We start from the raw sequence: 22,544 nt of genomic DNA on the forward strand, positions 1-22,544 counted from the left end.
AAAGGCTGCATAATAGGATGTTTTGGCCAAAGGCAAGGTTATCAGGTGTCTTACACTTCAAGGCCAATTACAAGAAGGCGTGGTTACCAGGTGTTTAGAGAATTAAGAAAGGGTCTACACTTGTTTGTACTTTGTACTTTGATCTTGAAAGGGGCTCTTGCCTCTCCCCTTGCTGGTGTATAAAAAGCCCATTAAGAATAAACTCCAGGTGATTGGGTATTGACCCAGGGCCCTCCCAAAGCTATCCTGTCTCTTCTTTTTCTTGGTATATGTCTATATTTCTTCCTACTATTTCTTAACTCCTCACTCCTCCATTCAAGATCCCTTCAACAGGGCAAGGCTGGCCAGCCAGGTTGACGGCAGTTCCTCATTTGCATCCCTGACTCTATTTACAGCCTAACAGGACTGAAACTGAAAAGGAAATGTCCAAAGAGCTAATCATGTAGGGTGTTGTCTATCGGTCCATGTCACTAAGTCCTTACCTGTTCCTTTTCACAGTTTCACAGACACAACGAAAAAGCCACAGAGAGAAAAAGCTGCCCTCAAAACTGCTGTTGAGGAAACAGGGCAATCATTACTTTTGTCCCTTCCCCTTAAATCCAGGCAACAACACACCATGCAAATGTGTTTCTGTGTGTGCTGTTTTGTTTTATGTCAACTTGACACAAGCTAGAGTCATCAGAGAGGAGGGAGCCTCAACTGAGAAAAGGCCTCCATAAGATCTGGCAAACTTGTAGGACATTTTGTTAATGAGTCATGGACTGGGGAGGGACCAGCCAACAGAGCTAGTAGTCCTGGGTTCTGCTCCATGGAGAGCAAGCCAAAAAGCTACACTCCTCCATGGCCTCTGTATCAACTCCTGTCTCCAGGTTCCTGTCCGGTTTGAGTTCTTGTCCTGACTTCCCTCAGTGATGAACAGTGATGTTGTAAGGAACACATGTAAGGCCTAGGGTGAACAACCCTGGTCAGGAATGATAAGCAATAGAATGATGTAAGTAAACCACAAATGGAGTAGTGATAAGCTATAAGCTATATGTGGAAGTAGGGATAAGACTAGAAACCTAGCCAGGAAAGAATATAAAAGATGAAGCCTCAGACCCGACCAACAGAGCTCGTCAGGCCCTCGCGCGAGACGACTCTCCTCTGCCAGAGACGTGAGATCCTGTCCCCAGTGCAGACGTGGCTGACCTGAGGAAGGCTGACCCAAGATCCAGAGGAACAGACGTGGCGAGTCCGGACCTGTATACCCGGAGAGGTACTCCTGCTTCCATTTGGAAGACAGGATGAATATTGCTTGTAATCTTACTGTGTGAATAAATGAGTGTTATACCAAGTCTGAATCAAGAGTGATTATTCCTCCCCCGTAACTGGGGTATGTGCTCGCTACAGTTGGCGTAGTCGGCAGGATTTTGGGCTTAAAGCCTCCTTGACCACTGAGCACTGAGGAATGTAAAATAAGTAATACAAAAGAATTGGCTATTACTCTGGTGGAGTAACAAATTACAGGAAACCAAATAAACTAGCAAGTGACCTCAAAGCCGCTCTGAGAAATCAACTCCTCGAAGTCAACTCTGAGGACCTAAAGAAAATCTGAAGGTCCAAGGAGGAAGAACTGGTAGGAGAGAGAGTATCAGAAGCAGACGGGAAACACCACCCTCCCTAAGGGTGCGGAGTACCGAAAGAATACCGGACACCTTGATGCCAACCCAGACCCCTGGGGAAGAGCGGAAGGTGCTGGGAAAGAGCTAAATGAGGCGCTGGCTGGCCAAAAGGATAGAAAGGATTGCGGATTTGAAATTTGAAAAATTGATAACTGATTCTTTGAATCAGTCTAAACGAATTAGTGACTGGGAGTGGTACCGTAGGAAAAAATTAATTAAATTTTTGTACGGCTTGGTATACCACTTACAATGAATAGATTAATTAAGAAATTTAAGAAGACTAACATCTCCCCAGTGACAGGTAGAGAATACCAAGATGAGGTTGAAGAACAGTGGGGAAAAGTAGCCTCCAAGGTTAAAAATAAGGCCGGCATGAAATCAGTAAATGTAACTAACACATTAACAAATCCGGATGTGGTAGAACAAGAATTAGAGGGATGTAGCAAGGCACAAACTACCGCACTGCTTATGAAAACGGTGCAGGATATTGATAAGGACAGATTAATGGGCAAAAGGCTAGCCTTAAACATAGTGAGGAAGGAACAGGAGCGTAGCGCTACTCCTGGATGGAATGGATGTAACACCGTACCATCATTTCCTGTCTCTACCCAAAGTAAGAGAACTCCTATTAGAAGTACTATATCAGCTCTGAACCCCTTCAGCACTGGAGGAGGTAGTAATCGTCCCAAATTTGAAATGGGAACGAAGTTTGAGGAAATCAGGCCATATACTCCTCAGGAGATCTCAGAATTACGGAAAGATTATGCCCAAAATGGACAGAAAGACGCAGAATATATGTGCCGACTGTGGGAAAAGGGAGCTGACACAGTCATGTTAACTGATCTAGAAATGAGAAAGATCAGAAACATAGTAGAGAACCCCTCAGTATCAGAAGCGCTAGAGCATGTAATTGAGACATCAAAAGGCGATACACATCCACTATTAGATTGGATTACTGCAGCTTGGAGATTTGCATTTCCAACATTAGACCTCACTCAATTTGAATCAGCAGCACAGTGGACAACATATGCACAAGCCATAAAACAATGTAGAAAATTAGGCATATTGTATTTCATATACAACCAGGTACCCACACCTCAAGCCGCACCTTTTACACCACAATTTAAAAAGATCATTATTAAAGGAGCTCCAGCACACCTTAAAATGAGCCTAGCTGGACCCCTGCAGGCATGTCAAACCATCTCAGATGCCATGGAATTCTTTAAATCTTACAGGGAAATGGACATAGATAAGGTAGTATCATTCAATGTTAATAAGAAACAGGACAAGAGGAAATTTACACCGCGGTTTTCGAACATAAGACCATTTGGGAAAGCTAATCAAATGCCCATAAGACAGAATGCAAATAAACCATGGAACCCAATTAGAAGATTGACAGGAAGGAAAAATATCCCATGGAGAGAGACACAGAGCAACCCATGGAGACAGACATGCCAACCAAAACCTTTTTTAGGCAATCGAAATTTCAAACCAAATTTCAGACCAAAATTTTTCAATCAGAACAATCACAGGCCCCCAAGAGCAGGACCCCCCAGACGCTACATACCAAGACGGACTTGATCAACCCGGCTGGTAGACCATTCGTAGCTATACCTATAATAACTAACAAAGGGCCGAGAATAGTAAAATGGCTAATAGATACAGGTTCTGAAATTAGTATAATAACGGAATTTACAGAACATTTTAAAACTGATAAAAGGATTATAATACAGGGAGTAGCAGCAGAAACAGAAGTACCAGTAATAAAATTAAGACTCAAATTATATAATAAGGAATATGAGATTGAAGCAGCTAGCTTCAATGCACCCTGTAATATCCTAGGCATTAAAGAAATAAGAAAATTATTCCCAGACTTTCTAAATAATAAGAGAATAGCTAAGGTCAGATGTAATCTAGCAGAAGTAAAAATACAACCTATTAAATTACCACACACACCCCCGACCTTCACGGCACAATACCCTATCAAAGGAGGTATTAAGGAAATAACAGAGACTATACAAACTTTGCTAAAAGAAGGCATTATAGAGAAATCTCAATCATTCAATTATAACAGCCCAGTATGGCCGGTGCTGAAACCTAATGGCAAATGGAGATTTACAGTTGACTTCAGGAGAATAAATGAAAAAACACCTAAACTTCCAGGACAACTTCCTGATGTGGAAGACATCTTTCTTAGAATTAAAAATTCAGCTCCGAAGGCAATGGCAACTATAGACTTAAGTGATATGTTCTTTGGAATCCCATTACACCCAACATCTAGGGAACTTACTACATTTACATGGCAAGGACAGCAATATCAATTCTTGAGACTCCCTCAAGGGTATTTGAACAGTCCTATTATTGCACACAACACCTTAACAACTACATTAAAGAGCTTCGAGCCAGAATCAGACTGTAACATATACACCTATGTAGATGATATAATGATAGTAGGACAAGCCATTGAAAAAGTACAAAGTACATTAGAGAAACTAATTCAACATTTAAGAAATGAAGGATGGACTATAAACCTAGAAAAAGTAAATAAAGCAGGAACAGAAGTAAAATTCTTAGGGGTACATTGGACTACAGAAGGACCAACAATACCCGAAACAATAATAGATAAATTAAAACAAATTAAGCGACCCCAGAATAAAACTGAGGTACAACATCTAATTGGCCTATTTGCATATTGGAGGCAACATATTCCATACTTACAGATCATATTACAGCCTTTATATAAAATAACAAAGAAAGCACAGGATTTTGAATGGGACCAAAACTGCGAAAATGCCGTTAAATTGGTACTGGAATATATAAACCAGTATAGCCACCTATATTATATACAGCCCGGTGACCACGTATTTGTGGACATCTTGTATATGCAGGGTTATGGTAATTGGAATATATTTTCAAAAAATAAAGACAGGGAAACGCCAATAGGCTTCTACTGCAAGAAATTCCCATGGTCAGAGAACAAATATTCGCTGTTCGAAAGAACCATATGGACAGCCTACGAGGCATTCAGGACAATCCACTCACTGCTCAAAGAGAACCATGTGACTCTCCGATCACATATACCCATTTTGGACTGGGTAAAGGCACCAGGAGAGGCATGGGCTGGACTACCCATGGAAGGAAAGGTACTTCAATGGAAATGGTACCTTCAGGAGTTCCTTCGATCAACACCTCTGTCAGCAAAGGGGTCGGTACCAGCGGTATCGGAGTCGATACTTCAGTCCGACAGGCCCATGACTCCAGAGGGATACATTTTCCCAACCTCAACCCCTCCCCAGAAACAGGTACCAATGGGCCATTGGGGGACTAGAGAGTACGATCCCTCTCTGGTTAATGCCTGGTTCACCGATGGATCAGCAACCACGGTGAACAACAAAGTGAGATGGAGAGCAGCCGCTTATAGACCTGGGGATGGAATGGTCATTACAGACCAGGGCACTGATAAATCAGCCCAACATGCAGAAGTTATAGCCGCACTATTGGCGATAAGACAAACTATAAAGGACAATTATAAACAAATTTATTTATACACCGATTCATGGTGTGTGGCAAATGGCATAGCAGTATGGTCAGGTAAATGGAGAAATAATGGATGGAAAATTAATGGTAAAGACATATGGTCAAAGGCAGCATGGCAGGAATTGGATGCAGCAAGCAGACTAATCAAAATCATAGTATACCATGTAGATGCACATACCAAGAAACAGGATGAGACAAGTAAAAACAATGAAGTAGTAGACAAACTAGCTTCAGCATTAAGTATAAAGTTAAAAGGTACATGGAAGGCAAACATTAATCCAGAAACAGGAAAAGGTAAAATACAGAGAGAATGGATACAGGTAAGACCATCAACTAAGGACATACCTATAAGTACAGAAGAGATACTGAAAATCCATGAGCAGTTAGGACATATAGGTACACATGCACTAAAAAGTTGGTTCGATAAAAGAAATCTTAAGATAACATGGCAGACAATAAGGAAAGCAATCAATAGTTGCAACAATTGCCCAAAGGCTATTACAAGATTAACACACAATTACCAAGGGATAATAGGACACCGAATGGATTTTAATAGAATCCTACAAATAGACTTCATAGGACCGTTAAACAGCTTCAAGGGGAAATATTGCTGCACCCTAGTAGACATAACAACAGGTCTCGGGATGGCCCGAGAAAGCACACACCCAGACCAAAACACAACAATACTTACAGTCTGGGGATGGTGTGCAGCATATGGAATACCTGATATAATACAATCAGATCAAGGAACTCATTTCACAGGAGCCAAAACACAAAGAATGGCTAGAAACTTAAACATTCAATGGGACTTCCATAGAGCCTATACACCGACAGCAGCTGGAGCAATAGAAAGATGGAACGGAATGATTAAAAAACAGCTAGAGATGCATAAGGGAATACCACTGTCATTAGCAATAAAAATAGCAACTTATGAATTGAATACCAGACCCAGAATAAATAGGAAGTCACCAATAGAAGAAGCTATACAAAAACAACACACAATAGATTATCCTACAGTTATAGATAGAGAAGTAATAAGGAATCCTAATTGCCTTTACAGGAACCGGAAGAATAACAAATTATCCCCAGCAGAAATAATAGCACCAGGAACAGGAAACAACGTGTGGATAACTCAAGGTAAAAAGGACTTGAAATTAGTCAGGCTGGAGGATATAGCATAAATGTGTGTCAGGGAGGTGATATTCATAAGGGCAACCCTCCTGACGATTTGGCTAATAGCTATTGCAGTATACATAGTACTGCCAATCTTAGAATTTGTTTTTCCCTTCTGTAACATCATTTACCAAAGAAGCTACTCATACAACATAGTCAACAATACCAATCCTGGATACGCTTCTGCAGCATCCAGAACAGCCAACTTCACGGTATGCTGGATACACTATCTGCACAGGAGGCAATAAGAATAGCAAAGGTGATGTGCACATTGAAGGCAAGCAAGCTATATGCTATTGGAGCCTTTGTGTGCTCATTTTTCTGTCTCAGGTTAGCAGATGTGATGGCAATAACAGCATACCAATGCCAGCCCTATTGGACAGTACACCCACAACAAACAGACCCACCACCACACCACATGTTATACAAGTGGGCACTAGGAAACAGAATACCGTTGCTACACCAACAATTTATGATCTAGAAGGCAAATTACCGCTATATTGGTCAGCAGAGAGAAGATTTACACATTACATAGGAAAAACACACAGTTTTTGGCAAAAATATGCAGCATGTTTAACATATGCCTGGTATAAGGGTTGCGATCAATATAGAATGGCACTTAGCATATACCATCCAAACAAAGAATATATGTTAGAATCAGGGGATGATGTTAACACCAACATACATGAGCAGAACCCGTTAAAATGCCATTACAATGAATTATGGACCAACATTACCAATCACGCAGCCATATACAACATGTATTGGACAAAGAATTCACATATCAGAACAAACACATTAAGGGTAAACTCACACTATAGGACCAATACAATGGGAATAGAGACAGAACCAGAATTTGACTGCGAACTAGGCATGAATAGCTCCTTTGTGAGACAATATTTCGCACCAGTAATAGCACAACAAATGGAGGAGATAGGTATGCTGTATAATAAGACATCAGAAAGGTGGGAAGAACAAGTGTATAATTACAATGATGACTATTATGATGGTGATTACCCTGCTAGTACAACACCTAAAGTAACTACAACACCTATAAACCCATGCAACCCTATGAATTGGACAGTATGCAATGATGGTGAAATGGTAAAACCATGGCCAGTAGTATCTGGAATAATACCATTACCCAAACCCTGGGGAAATAGATGTCCCAATAACTTATGGAGATACATTCAAAAACATAAGCTAGATGTACCAGGACAAAATAATACTAACTGGTTATGCGTAGCAGACTATCCCAATTTACCATTCTATGGTAACTTCTCTGTATTATATAGCACAGATAACCCATCAGTAAAAGGAAAGGAATGGAAATGGGATGACTGGACAAAAATATTGCAATTAGGAGTAGAACATTGGAGATTCCCAATCATACTTACAGATATTATACAACAACCTTGGGCTTCAATGAGACACACAATGAAACCTAAATATGATTGCAACACAGACACCATAACACACATTTGCATACTTACAGTAAATTCCACATTACACAGGGAAAAACACTCTTTTGCATATGCATGTATAAATATGTCCGAAGCAAATACAAACATTAGACAAAACAACAATACAAAGACTATAGTGGACCTACATGTAGGACCTTTATTTACTGGAAGAACATCAAGGTCAGTACAAGATTTAATAGCAATCACAGATATAATAGGCCAGAAAATACCATGGCTAGGAATTTTTGTGGACAGTACTGCAAATATAACAGCTACTAAACAGGTCCAGGCAATAATGAGATTTAATGACGACCAACAGTCATATCCAACATATTTTACGCAAGCAAATAATTTGGGATTTTTTAACCTAACCTTAGCAAAATCACTAACACAAGGTACCACAAGCTTGAGAAACAAATTATCATGCTTTACCGAAACAAATAATACAGCGGTACGGACTAACTGTACCACAAATAAAGCAACCACAATAATAAATTTGAATATATATGGTAAAATTACCATAATAAACAAACATATGTCACTAGTAAAATTTGACAGCACACCAATATTAACCATAGGCATGATACATGAACCAAAACATAAAATACATAACATGCTAGGTGGCAGTAAGATATCAATTTGCTGGTTTCACGAATCTAAAGACTTACTGGACATGCCCATACCCTGGGAAGTCAGTGCCAATGTTACTACAGATGAAGTAGCAGCAAAAAATATTTTCATATTTAATAGGGCAATTGAACAAAAGGCATACAATTTCACAGGTATAAGGGAGGTAGAATATATCCCACCATATGTACAAATGACAAAGGCTATGAGAATCAATAAGGTTATGGATCCAGATGACCTAATGGTACATTATAAAAATGGGATAACTAGATCAGGGAGTTTTTGGCAAACTTTGGATTATGAAATGGATAGAGTAATTGAATTACAGCACCATAATCTCCCATATTATTTCTACATGTTAATGCCAAATCCACAATATAAAGAATGGAATAAGGCTGAATGGGTAGCACACAAACCTAGAGGATCAATGAAATCACATACACAATATTGGGATAAAATATATTATCTCCCGATATCAAGAAATAAGGATTTTCTCAGCGAACATTCCAACACACCATTAATTATATTTAGAGGAAATATGACCAGACCAAATAAAGAAAATATTGGATTATATACAGCTCATTTTCCAAAAGGATACCTAATACCACCAGAAGGAACCCCAACAGTAGTCAAGGCACCAGCTATTATACCAGACCTAAAAAGTCCAGCTAAATTAGTTTTATACCCTAGGATTAGAAAAATTGAAATTACAATAGATTTGACAGCACTGAAACCACCTATAGAATATTGTAGTGATGTGAATTTTAGATTTGATTTAGACTACTCATCACCAACAAGAGTAGGAAGAAAACCACTACAAGCAATGGCAGTAGCAGCCTTTATGGCAGGAGCAATTTTAGGTGGAATAATGGGTGGAGGAGTATCAGCAGCAATGATAGAACCAATAAAGGCAGAAATATACCACATACAAGAAGTAAATAAGAAAACAGCAGAAGCTTTAGCAGCTATATCAAATTCTATAGATGGCATGCATACACTAATACAAACTATGCAAGGCGAGATAAAAATGTCACAAGACCTTTATAAGGAACAATTCTCCTATCAAGCAAAACTTATTAATACTAACCATAACATGATGATGTGTCAAATGTATCGAACTCAAGTCAGTAATATGAATAATGAATTAAATAGTTTATTTAGCACAGGGTTAGGGAGAAGAACAAGAGAATATCAAAGTATACTAAACCCTGAATATGAAAGCTCATGCACAGATGGATTATGCAATATACATTTAGTACAGATCTTCTTACAAAATTCATTTTCAGCATATCATTCCAAGGCGATACCACAGCTATATACTGAAAGAACAGGAGTATCAGAATGGAACCACCAATACTTAGTACCCATAGACCATTACTTATGGACCAATATGAATGACACACCAGTGTACATACCATTAGAAGACTCCATATCATTAGGAGCAAATACATACGTTTATCCACATTTACCAGAAAGCACACTTGAAACTAGTCAATTGGCAGTAACTACTATCACACAGTCACTAGAAGATACGGGAGATTACACTTTCTTGATATGTGCTAAATATTTACCTACTTTAGTTAGCTGCATAAATCTTAATGAAACCACAATGAATGATGATATCACAACATTCAATATTACAGAATCAGGATGCTATATGGTACACAACTGTAGCATCCTACATATGAATTTCACTAATTATGATGGTAAAAACATAACCAAACAAAGAGTGACCACATTAACACTAGAAGAAAAACATTATTTTGATGGCTCACACTTATTTAATGACCCAACAGAATTAGAACATCACCAAACATTTGTAAAACAAGCAATGGAGTTACAGCACATTGCAGATTTCAATCAGAAACAACTGGAATCCATACATAACAAAATTAAAGAACAAGATGCAGCCATACATACATCACAAGCACAAACGCACAATCTAGTGAATCTGTTAAGAACAAATACATACATACATAAAGACTGGGCAAAACAGATGCAGAAATGCAGCTTTTGGGATTATTTAGGCAGACTAGTCAGATTAGATCTAATATGTACACCAATTTACACATGGTGGCACTGGATAAAGTTAGCAACCTTTTGGTTTTTAGTAATTTTAGGGATAAGTATTGCTTTATGTTTGTCTAAAAAAATCAAATGCTTGATAATAACTCCATGCTTAAGATGTCTTACAGGAATCAAGTAACAGGAAACCCACTTTGGAATCCGTCAGGCAGACGCTTCGATTTACTTAGTAAAAATGGAATGAGTAATTTACTATATACCACATACCAAAAATATATGGAACCATTGTCTGATATTTTCTATAGAATAGGTATATTATCTATGGCAGGAACGATACAGGGATGCAAATACTGCACCCATAAATATGCAATGTTCTACCTATCAGAACCAGGTGAGGTAGACAACCTCCCAATGCTCTTGATGCACTTAACGTTCCACTTGACAATAGAAGGAGGTATACATGATATGAGATTAATTGGAGATGGATACATGAGATATTATGGAACCATACAATCTAGTGTATATAAAGTGAATGGAATGTACAAAATACACAGAAATAACATGGATGCAGCCCTACATATAAGCGCAGCTTTAGCTGCAGCATATGTGGGCCGCGGTAATCACAGAATATATGAAACATATAGAACATGGCTAAAACATAATCCTGATGAAGCAATAATAAGCATTGATAAAGATTTCCTGAATGACCCACAGTGGGAAACAGGAGAACCAATGTATTTACAAAGCATATGTACTAGAATATTGTGTAGAGATTTTGTTATAGATGTGTTAAAAGAATTTGCAGCTTATAGCACTTGGTTGAAGTTATATAATGCATATATAGAGAAAAAACATAAAAATAAACCACCCAGAATGAGAAGGATAAGAATGCTAGGATTAACAAATTAGGATAACATATTGTAAATCTCCAGGCTGCGACCTCATGTGATGCCTTTTATGTTGAAGACATTTCAGGCATCAGGGGATGGAATGTAAGGAACACATGTAAGGCCTAGGGTGAACAACCCTGGTCAGGAATGATAAGCAATAGAATGATGTAAGTAAACCACAAATGGAGTAGTGATAAGCTATAAGCTATGTGTGGAAGTAGGGATAAGACTAGAAACCTAGCCAGGAAAGAATATAAAAGATGAAGCCTCAGACCCGACCAACAGAGCTCGTCAGGCCCTCGCGCGAGACGACTCTCCTCTGCCAGAGACGTGAGATCCTGTCCCCAGTGCAGACGTGGCTGACCTGAGGAAGGCTGACCCAAGATCCAGAGGAACAGACGTGGCGAGTCCGGACCTGTATACCCGGAGAGGTACTCCTGCTTCCATTTGGAAGACAGGATGAATATTGCTTGTAATCTTACTGTGTGAATAAATGAGTGTTATACCAAGTCTGAATCAAGAGTGATTATTCCTCCCCCGTAACTGGGGTATGTGCTCGCTACAGATGTGGAAGTGGAAGCCAAATAAACTCTTTTCTCTCCAACTTGCTTTTGGTCATGGTATTTCATCACAGCAACAGTAACCTTAACTAAGACACTGACTATACTTAGTTTTAAAGAAGTTTTTTAAACTAAATTTTGAGGTATAATCTTTGTGACTACTCCCTTAAGCTAAAGGTATTTAAATCTACAAAAGAGAAGAGGTAGTTAGTTAGCTTCTTAAACTGATTAGAAAAGTAAAACACACCAATTTTTGTACACAATGTTTTTACTGTTATTTATCAGCTGTAAGAGCTTGTAAAACAGGGCAACCAGAGCTGCAAGCTTATTTCATTCTGGCTTCCAAAGAACTACTAAGGAGCAAATATGTTCCACAGTAAATGAAGTGGAACCATTTTTATCCAAGGGCTGGAAGGGAAAAAAGCAAGTGTTCTAGAGCGTCAAAGTTGAGAGACCTGAATAAATACAAAAATAAAACAAACTCCTGCCAATCTTCATGAGCTTTTTCCTTCTGGGCTTATTTGTCATGGTTATAAAACATGCTTGATTTTCTAGTTTCTTAGAATTTATTCAATCTATCTACACTCAATAACATATTCAAAGTTCTTTTGTACATTACATTTGGCTATATGTATTTGTACATGTTTAAGAGATAAAACCAAATAGTATGATTATTTCAGACATGATATTAATTAGTATTTGTTACATGTAAGTTTATATATTTTTCGTCCAAGAATCAAGTACATTTATGATAGAAGTGGCTAGATTTTGTTTTGGTAAGGGCTTAGTACTAGAGATTGAACCCAAGGACTCACTCATGTCAGGTACAGGCTCTCAAGTGAGCTGTGCCATTTGTCCCAGTACTATTTTTAATCATATCCCTAAGTACTCAAAGTGAGCTTGACAGTGATATTCAATGAATCAGAGAAGAATCAATACTATTTTCTTGAACCATTTTTTCCATCATTATTACTATGATTATACTATTCAGGTAAAATCCACATGTTAAACAAGTACTGTACTAGTGAGCTACATGCCTAGTCCATTTTCTTTCATCATTGTCCAACATCACTGAGTGAAGTTGAAAACAGTTCTATAGGTGAAGGGATTTCCATTTCAGAGCAGCAGCTCTTGTTTTAAGTTGTGGTTTCCCTAGTGTGGAACATATTTATAAACTGAAAATTTGGCTTCAGTGTTAAGTCATGAAGGAACTATGTGAAGACTAGCTGTGAACTTAGCTGGGGGCTTAGTCCTCACTCTGCACCAGTTCTGAAAGGCCTTAAGGGCTCAGGTGGCCTCAGTGGAGAGCTGCCAGGCGGCCAGAACTGAGAACACTCACTGACAGTGCTTCCACAAGAAGGACCATGCTCACTTTAGCACAGCAAACTATAGAAGCACATAAAGAACGAGTGAGGAGCTTATCCTACTCTTTCCAATTCCATCATCGCCTGGGAGTTTAGTTCACATCCACACCCAGTGTACTGACGATTTCAATTTTATTGCTGGGGTTGTGCTTTAGCCATAATTCTGAAATCTAAAAGATCCTGAAGGAAAAAAAATTGAAAGCTCTGGCATTGACTCAGTTGGTACCAAAGATGACCTATTGACATGAATATTCATTTGTTCTCCAGAAAGCAAAAGGCGCCGGTCTGTCTCCAAGCCCACCCTGTGGATGGTGTTGTATAAGCTATACTATGTGAGCTGTATTTTTATACAATCTGAAAAATCTCTAGATTCCAAAACACAAATGGGCTCTAAAGTTTTGAAAGGGGACTGTGAATTTGTATTTGTAAAAGTATAACTGATGGAATGAAGAATGTGTATCATTTACATGGTGCAAACTCATTCTTCCTATCAGCCATTAAGAGTTCCTCCACTCATATCCAGTGTTCAAGTCTCTCGCTTGGTTTTTTTTTTTTTTTTATCATCTGCTTAGTATTGATCCTTTTTTTTTAATTTTTATTTTTATTTTGCAATACAATTCAGTTCTACATATCAGCCACAGATTCCCTTGTTCTCCCCCCTCCTGCCTCCCTCACCTTCCCCCCAGCCTACCCCCCATTCCCACCTCCTCCAGGGCGAAGCCTCCCCCGCAGAGATCAACCTGGTAGACTCAGTCCAGGCAGGTCCAGTCCCCTCCTCCCAGGCCGAGCCAAGTGATCCTGCATAGGCCCCAGGTTTCAAACAGCCAACTCATGCAATGAGCACAGGACCCGGTCCCACTGCCTGGATGCCTCCCAAACAGATCAAGCCAATCAACCGTCTCACCCATTCAGAGGGCCTGATCCAGTTGGTGACCCCTCAGCCATTGGTTCATAGTTCATGTGTTTCCATTCGTTTGGCTATTTGTCCCTGTGCTTTATCCAACCTTGGTCTCAACAATTCTCGCTCATGTAAACCCTCCTCATTCTCGCTAATTGGACTCCCAGAGATCCACCCGGGGCCTAGCCATGGATCTCTGCATCCAGATCCCTCAGTAGTTGGATGGGGTTTCTAGCACGACAATTAGGGTGTTTGGCCATCCCATCACCAGAGTAGGTCAGTTCGGGCTGTCTCTCGACCACTGCCAGCAGTCTGTTGTGTGGGTATCTTTGTGGATTTCTGGGGACCTCTCTAGCACTTTGCTTCTTCCTATTCTCATGTGGTCTTCATTTACCATGGTCTCCTATTCCTTGTTCTCCCTCTCTGTTGTTGATCCAGCTGGGATCTTCCACTCCCCCAAGCTCTCTTTCCCTCGACCCTCGCCCTTCATTACCCCCACTCATGTCCAAGCTGTTCATGTAGATCTCTTCCATTTCTCCGTCATTGGGCGATCCCCGTGTCTTTCTTGGGGTCCTGTTTTCCAGGTAGCCTCCCTGGTGATGTGAGTAGCAGTCCAGTCATCCTTGTTCCACATCTAGTATCCTCCTATGAGTGAGTACATACCATGTTTGTCTTTCTGAGTCTGGGTTACCTCACTCAGGATGATTTTTTTAGATCCATCCATTTGTCTGAAAACCTCATGATGTCATTGTTTTTCTCTGCTGAGCAGTATTCCATTGTGTATATGTACCACATTTTGTTTATCCATTCTTCAGTTGAAGGGCATCTAGGTTGTTTCCATGTTCTGGCTATTACAAACAATACTGATATGAACATAGCTGAACAAGTGCTCTCTCAAATCCAAAGATAGACACTACCTAAAAATAAAAGGCTGGGAAAAGACTTATCTCGCTTGTATGGTGATATTTTATTTGTATTAAAATGTTATTTGTATGTTAATAAATAAAGTTGCCAGGGGTCAGAGCTATTAGCAAGCCATAGGAAAGCAGGGCAGTGGTGGCGTACGCTTGTAATCCCAGCACTTGGTAGGCAGAGCTAGGTAAGTCTCTGTGTGTTCAGGGATACAGCCATTATTGGATACACATGCCTTTAATCTCAATACCAATCATGGAAAACCTGGAGGCCTATACAGACAGGCCGTGAGGAGGCGGTCATGTGGCTGGGTTTACAACCAATGAGAAGGCAGGACAGGAACTCTATATAAAGACTTTAACACAGGGGTAGCTCTGGTTCGGAGAGGTAGGACCACTGCAGGAGGAAGGGTAAGGTTTTAGCTCTTAGCTCTGACCTCTTGGCTTTCTTCTTTGCATTGGTTCTGTGTTTCTTATTTAATAAGAAGGTTGGTTACATCTACACGCTTGTTTCTAATACAACAGACCAGAGATGAGAGTCGATTTCATCTGTACTTCTCAGAGAAGCTCAACTTTTTACAAAGGGGATTGATATTCACAGAATGTCTCCCAAAGACACACCCATCATGTGCCCACTTTTCTACTGGGCTTTTAAAAAGTCTGAGGAGCTCTGTGCGCATGGTCTGCATATGGTATGTTATAAACATCCCTCCTTCCAGTTTTCATGCAGTTAACCAGGGTGCCTCTTGCTGCACATTCATTTTTAATTCATTTTGGCTCAAATTTTTTATTCTTCCCTTTATGGAGTCTAAGGTTTTGTTGGTTTTTTTTTTTCCCATTAAGAAGGTTTTTGTACTTCATCCCAGAGTTATATAGCCACTTAGAATTTCTTTTAATATTTACACACTTTCAGTAATTTCCATCTTTATCTTAATTCTGTACCACATTTACTATTTCTTTATTGCTAATGTTTAGTTTATATACTGAACTATGGCATTTTCATACACAGTGTATATTGCACTTTTCAATTTGCCCTGTCCCCTGCTAGCTCTCTTCCTCTCCCAATGGTCCCCTTTCTGCTCTCATGACATCTGTTGTAGACTGGTAGGAACAGTCTATTTTCTTTTTAGTAGCTAATTACATAAAAATCATTTATTATATATATTTATCATTTTTCTCTGATGCTTATTTTAAAAATTTATACACTGGGAGAGAATAAGAGAAACATGTCATGATGTGCGCATGGTAGAGGCTCATGCTCCTGGATGCAGCGGGGATTAATAGGAGATACCTTCTACCCTGTGGTCTTCTTTGGGCTGTCTGTGATTGTGGGGACATGAAAATCCCTTGGCTCCCAAGGCCAGCCTCCGCATCACTAGCAACAGATCCTCCTCAGAAGGCATGACTCGTCTTCTGGCATGCACACTGCCGTCACACCCCAAAGCTACTGCCCTGTGACTGAACTTTCATCTCTTCTCATTTTCTTGGTACATGTCAGCCCTTTACAGTTTCTGACATGGATCCACATGGATTTATATATGCCCTTCTGCCCCAAGAGCTAAGCAGTCCACCAGCCTCTCAGGCCAGGGAGCACCGCCTGCCTTCTGGGCTCAGAAGTACTCAGACGCAAATACGGCGAACAACCAACTTCTCAACACTCAAGTTAAAATAAACAGGAACCACCCTCTCTGAATTCTCAACACCATAAACGACTCTTGGAGCCAGGAAAATAAACATGACACCTTTTCATATGACTAGAAAACAAAAATAAATATATGAATATTTCACTTGGCTTGAAAATTAAATCTACTGCTACAAAAAGATTTGCTCAAAACCTAAGCAAAAGAATTGCAGCAGATATTAAAATTCAGAATAAGATATCATAGCTAAAGTAGGAGTACATGCTCTGCACCTACAAGTCAGGCCAATCCCCAGACCAAGCAGCTTCCAAACATCAATTTTCTGAAGTAACAAAAGAAAGGAAAAGAACTCTTGATGTTAGCAATAATTACAATCGACATACTACTGTAATGGCAAATTAAAGCATTCCCTAAATGACAAATTTGTATTTTAATCCTTCTTTAATACTATTCAAATAAGAGAGCACTTACTGATCAGATCCTACACTAGGTTAACCCTATATATACAAGGTGAACAAGAGAGCTCAAAAGACAATGACAATGGGTTCATAGGAGCAAGTTTCTATGAGTCCAGTGAGTTGGTTATATAGAAAACCACTCCAGGGCTGGGAAAATGGTTTAGAGGGTAAGGGGCTTGCTGTCCAAGCCTGGAGACTCAGTTTGATCCCTGGAGTCCATGTAAAGGTGAAAGGAAGGCACCCACTCTGCAGTTTCCTCTGACATCTACATGCGACCCATAACACACTCTCCTTAAGAATAATAAATTTAGCCGGGCGGTGGTGGCGCACGCCTTTAATCCCAGCACTCGGGAGGCAGAGGCCGGCGGATCTCTGTGAGTTCGAGGCCAGCCTGAGCTACCAAGTGAGTTCCAGGAAAGGCGCAAAGCTACACAGAGAAACCCTGTCTCGAAAAACCAAAAAAAAAAAAAAAAAACAAACAAAAAAAAAAAAAAACAAAAACAAAAAAAAAAAAAAAAAAAAAACAAAAAACAAGAATAATAAATTTAATAAAAACAACTCCAAAGTGGTTTTTTCACAAGATAGTCATGTGAAAAAAGCAGTTAGTAGATTTTTAAGTATGTCATCTAAGAATCAAAAGAGAATCAAGAAGTATGTTGTCATGTTATGCTTTAAAATCTCTTAGGAGTTTGCTTCTTTATTTGTCCATGGCTACATTCTTTCTTTTTTTAATCAAAAGATCTGCCCAAGAGTAGAAAATTTAATTGCCAACACTATTCAGAAGAGGTTCGCATCGACTACTACACAAGTGAGCCAAGTAACAATGTTAGAAGATTTCTGTACAAGACAGAAAACAGACCACCATTTCCCTTCTCAACACAGAGGTGAGTGTGCTTGGTTAAAAGTCCAGCTGACTCATGCAAGAATATATAAGGAAAGCCAGAGACCGTCTACATCAAAGCATCACATCCCCAAAGGAATGAGAGCATGAGCAAAAGCCACAGAGCACAGCTAAGTCACGGACATGTGCTGGGAGATGAGAGGTGGAAGCGCCATAGCACAGCCAGACTAAGCACATCTCACAGGGAAAAAGAAAACTACAATGCCCCAAGGTCACCAAGGATAGCCACCAAGTGCTTCTGGCACCAAAGCATCATTCACTGAACATTCTCCAAGTTCTCACTGCTGATCTGGAGCACACAGAGAGAAAGGAGACATGGATGTTACTCACCAGGAACTCGGAATGTTTGAGGAAAGAGCTTCAGCCATGTGAAATAGGAGAAGGTGGGAACTTACCGAAGAGGGGATCTCACTGAAGGGTATGACAGGCAGATGATGACCAAAGAGAGAACATTTAAAGAGAACAGCATCATACAGACTCCTGGCTCCGTGACTGGAGGGTCTGACTGAAGCCTGAGATAATGTGAGCCTAGTGTTGGTGCTGCATGAACCTTGTTTTGGCAAACACTGATTTAGAGAGCATAAACTACAGGCTATACTTGGGAAATACTAAGCAGACCAAATTCAAACAGAAAAGGAACACCTGTGGTGGTAAAGGCTGGTTAATGCTTAATCACAGAGCATCTCAGCAGAGCACACCAGAAAAACTTCCAACTAAATGAAACAAAACAGCCCAGGATGCAGGATTTGTATTTATCACAAAAATAACACCCCCTTCCTGTCATCCCTCCCATGGTTGGGGCGGTTCAAATTCAGGGGATAACCAAACCTAGGCTTTCTCCAAGTTGTTTTGTTTACCTGTTGTTCATTATAAAGTCTAAACCACCACCAGAAAGAGATGGGTGTGTTCTGACTTTTATGAAGGCCACTGCCAATAACCTGCTGGCACAATGCCACTGTCCAAACCTCCCATTCCCATCTGAACGGCATATGGCAAACAACATCAAAATTAGTCACTTAGGACAAAAACAAACTCTCTTGGGACTTTAGCTTACAAAAGTTATACAAGTATTGTATGAACATTGGGAATTAAATGTGCGTGTCTGTCATGAGAAGGGCAGACAAAGACACTTTCTGCTCTAGCAGTGTGCTTACACTAGCCACGAAAGACACATCTCATAAGCCATCAGTAACGATGCTAAGGCTGTCCTCAATTCCCAAGTCACAAAGGCATTCACCCACTGCCATAAAGCAGAGCATCCGAGGCCTGACATGACACTTATCCTCATCCCTCGGGAGACAGAGTGAGCAGCTACTTTTACTCAGAACAGCAAACACCTACAAATGCTATGTGTAGCACTGGACTCTTAAAAGTAGGTTAAGGCTGGGAGAATACAGCAAAGAGATTAATTAAAAGAACAGAAAAATGGAGTTGGGCAGAATAAAATAGCTGAATTATGATCTACCAGAGGCTTTGAAAGTCATTATACTCCCCACACATTTATCTGTACGTGGGATAAAAGTTAAAGAGCATCTTAGAAGACCCCAGAAAGTCAACAATTTGACAAAGTTAACAGAGCCTGGGTGATAGAAAGCTTTTGTTTTCTTTTGAGTTACTTTTTAGAAAGTGCTGTCTGAGAAAAAGAGAACACAGGCCATGACTGCCAGAGCTGAGGAGGCAGAGAAAGCGGAAAGGAAGACGGAGCTCGCACAGCCCAGAGCCCTAAGCCATCTCAAGGCTTTCCTTTGATCCAGAGCTCAGGGCAGGAGAACAGGCAGCCTATGAAATGAAAAGTGTCCCACGAGGATCCAAATTCCATCTGCAAAGCCCAGCTGTGCAAGAACTTGCAGTGTGGGTAATAGCGAACTGGAAAGGGGGCATTCCATACATTCTATGGAGTTCCTTAATCATCTGGCAAGGTTCAACCCCAGTGCTGGGAATCTCCATTTCTCCAGCAGCACGTGGCACCGGCTGCCTTATTCCTTTACAAGGATGTCCCCTCTCTTTAGTGATCACCTCCAACCTTTACAACCTTTCTTCACATAGAACAGTATGTCCACTCCACTTAAATCTGGTAGGTGAGCAGCAGAACACTAGCATGCCACTTCTTGTTCCAGTTTGCTATGAGCATTATCACTGCTGAAATGACTTTCCAGAAACTACTGAGAAGATAATTTCTTAAACAAAGCCTGAAAATGTTATGTGGTAAGGATAAATAATTTAATAACTTCCTACCGCTGGAATGTTAAAAGTCCCCCCAAAACAGGAAATAGGGTCATTTGTTTCCCATTCCATGGGCACCAAAAATGTAGAAACTGGAGACCTGTTAAAGAAAGGAACTTGAACTGCAAGCAGAGTTAGCAGCTCCTCCTCGTTCCTCCACAGGGTTCACTGTGTCATGTCACACACGCTTGCACATACAACTTCACTGCCTCCCACCACTTTCCCCACTCACTCTCCTTTTCACATCTACTTGGAAGGAAATTCATTTCTCCCTTCTAAGTTCCCCAAGTCTTTACTTCACTCCATGGGAAGCAATTTTTACCTTGTTTTAGGTGATACCAGACTTATTTCTACCACATCAATTCTAACATACATACCTAAAGTTCACTAAAATTGATCTTTAGGTACCAGTTTATGTTGTGATCAATCAAAAGGAATCTTAAAGGTCCACTGTCCCCTCAAACAGTGCTCTAATATATGAATTCCATTGCTCAAGGCATTTTGGAAACCTTCTATTGTCCTTGGTGCTAGGAAACCAACAACTGAATCTCTGTATCTGTTAGCTCTTCCTCCGTTCATCCCTAGGCTAAATATGAAGGGGAATCAGGTGTTAGTTATTTAGTGGCGCTCTTACCCTGCGAGGAAATGTCTCGAAACACGACAGAATCCACTAACAAGAGTTTTATTGAGATGAAAGAGACACACGAGTTCTCAGGCCTGTGGAGAGACGTGTGTGTGGAGAAGAAGAAGAAGAAAGAGAAAGCCAGGAATATGGCGCCAGCTTATAAAGGCTGGGTGGTGCATGCGTACACAGGTCGATGTGTACTACTCCACGCATGCGCAGATCACATGGTTGCATTGCGCGCTCTTATGCAACCATGCAAAGCCACAGGGTCCTGGTCACGTGAGACGCCTTGGCCCGGAAATGGCTACTTTGACCCGGAACTGGCTAGGCGGAAGTGTCTAGGTCCTCTGGACATGCACAACCGTGGGGGTGTGTGGTGGGTCTATCATCAGGGAATAAAAAGAGCAGAGATACTTCATCCCTATGGTCAAGAAACTTACACAGATGTAAATTTAGAAAACTTCTAATGCTCCCTGTGAGAGGTGCATGTAACAGGAGAGTAAGTGTAAAGAATGCCTACAAATCAAAGGAGGAAACAAGCACACAGAACTGGAAATAACCAGACTCTCCAAGATGTCTTTGGAAATATGCTTTGAAAAGCAAACGCGACAGAAGTCAGCCCTGGGCTTGGGACGTGGTGACGGCAATAGGGTACACATTCCAATAGGGAGCAGAAGAGAATGTCAAGTATTTTAAAGACTGGTGGTGCATTTTGCTTTGATTTGGGGGGTTTGTTTTTGTTTTTTTGCTTTAGAAAAAAAACATTATCACACTGCCCATTTAAAACTTCTTTTCTCTTTTTCCTATTACCAATTCTTTGATTCAAGTCTCTGTGTGATGTTTCCTGAGTGGTCTCATTATACCCAGTTTTTTTTTTTCACCATCAAACCTTCAACCGAAGAGAAATGGCAAATGACCAGTTCCCCTTTCTTCTACAGGTCGCCACAAAAGCCTGTTACAAAGAAGCAGAGTACGATAGGCACAGACGTGGACAACCAACGGCAGTTCCCACCGTTCTCTCACGTGCTCACTCACAGTGGACTTAGTGGTACCTAACAATGTCATCATTTCTGGGGTAACTGTAAGGATTCGGTCCTTAATTACATCATCAGCCTTCGACAGCGTCTCAGCCTAAAAAGGGGTGGGCCCTCTCTCCTTTCCGCTCCTTCCTCCCATCAGCCTCTCTCCCCTCTCTCTCTCTCTCTCTCTCTCTCTCTCTCTCTCTCTCTCTCTCTCTCTCTCTCTCTCTCTCTCTCTCTCTCTCTCCCCCTCCTCTCTCCCAATAAAGCTCTAAAAAGGTAACCATGGCTGTGATTCTTTCAATCAGCATGCTCCTCTGCCCGGTGGCCAGCCACCAGGAGCGCGCCGTTTAACCTACATTGGTGCTGTTCAGACGCAGATACACCACCGAGGACCTGCTGCAACCACTGCCGCCTCTTCCCCCATCCAGCGAGACCATAAGACAGCGAGCGCACGTGCATCCCTTGCCGCCTCCGCTGGACCCCCACATCGCTACCGCCATGATTCTTCACCACAGTAAGTCTGCTGTTCTCGAGGCTGTAGTCTGAGCTATATTCTTTGCGACAGA

The 22,544-nt window shown here is 40.7% G+C and overlaps 2 protein-coding genes across 3 annotated transcripts in view; one reads left to right on the plus strand and one right to left on the minus strand.

Moving 5' to 3' along the window:
• The window catches only part of Phlpp1 (PH domain and leucine rich repeat protein phosphatase 1), a 233,503-nt gene that overhangs the window by 71,109 nt on the left and 139,850 nt on the right, over nucleotides 1–22,544 (minus strand). The gene's annotated exons all lie outside the window — the stretch shown is intronic.
• Nucleotides 1,016–11,885, plus strand: LOC128109291 (uncharacterized). 2 transcript variants are annotated; one of them, XR_008217779.1, is made up of 3 exons: nucleotides 1,016–1,255; nucleotides 6,259–6,335; nucleotides 10,646–11,885. XR_008217779.1 is itself a non-coding variant. In XM_052736467.1 (2 exons), the coding sequence occupies exons 1-2, from the start codon at nucleotides 3,077–3,079 to the stop codon at nucleotides 10,714–10,716; spliced, it is 3,330 nt and encodes a 1,109-aa protein (XP_052592427.1). In that variant the 5' UTR covers nucleotides 2,557–3,076; the 3' UTR covers nucleotides 10,717–11,885. The 2 variants fall into 2 exon arrangements, 1 of the variants encoding a protein (XP_052592427.1); XM_052736467.1 differs by lacking the exon at nucleotides 1,016–1,255 and having other exon boundaries at nucleotides 2,557–6,335.

This window comes from Peromyscus californicus, unplaced genomic scaffold (assembly GCF_007827085.1).
Source record: "Peromyscus californicus insignis strain IS unplaced genomic scaffold, ASM782708v3 Scaffold_14__1_contigs__length_90479793_seg_1, whole genome shotgun sequence".
Lineage (NCBI taxonomy): Eukaryota > Metazoa > Chordata > Mammalia > Rodentia > Cricetidae > Peromyscus > Peromyscus californicus.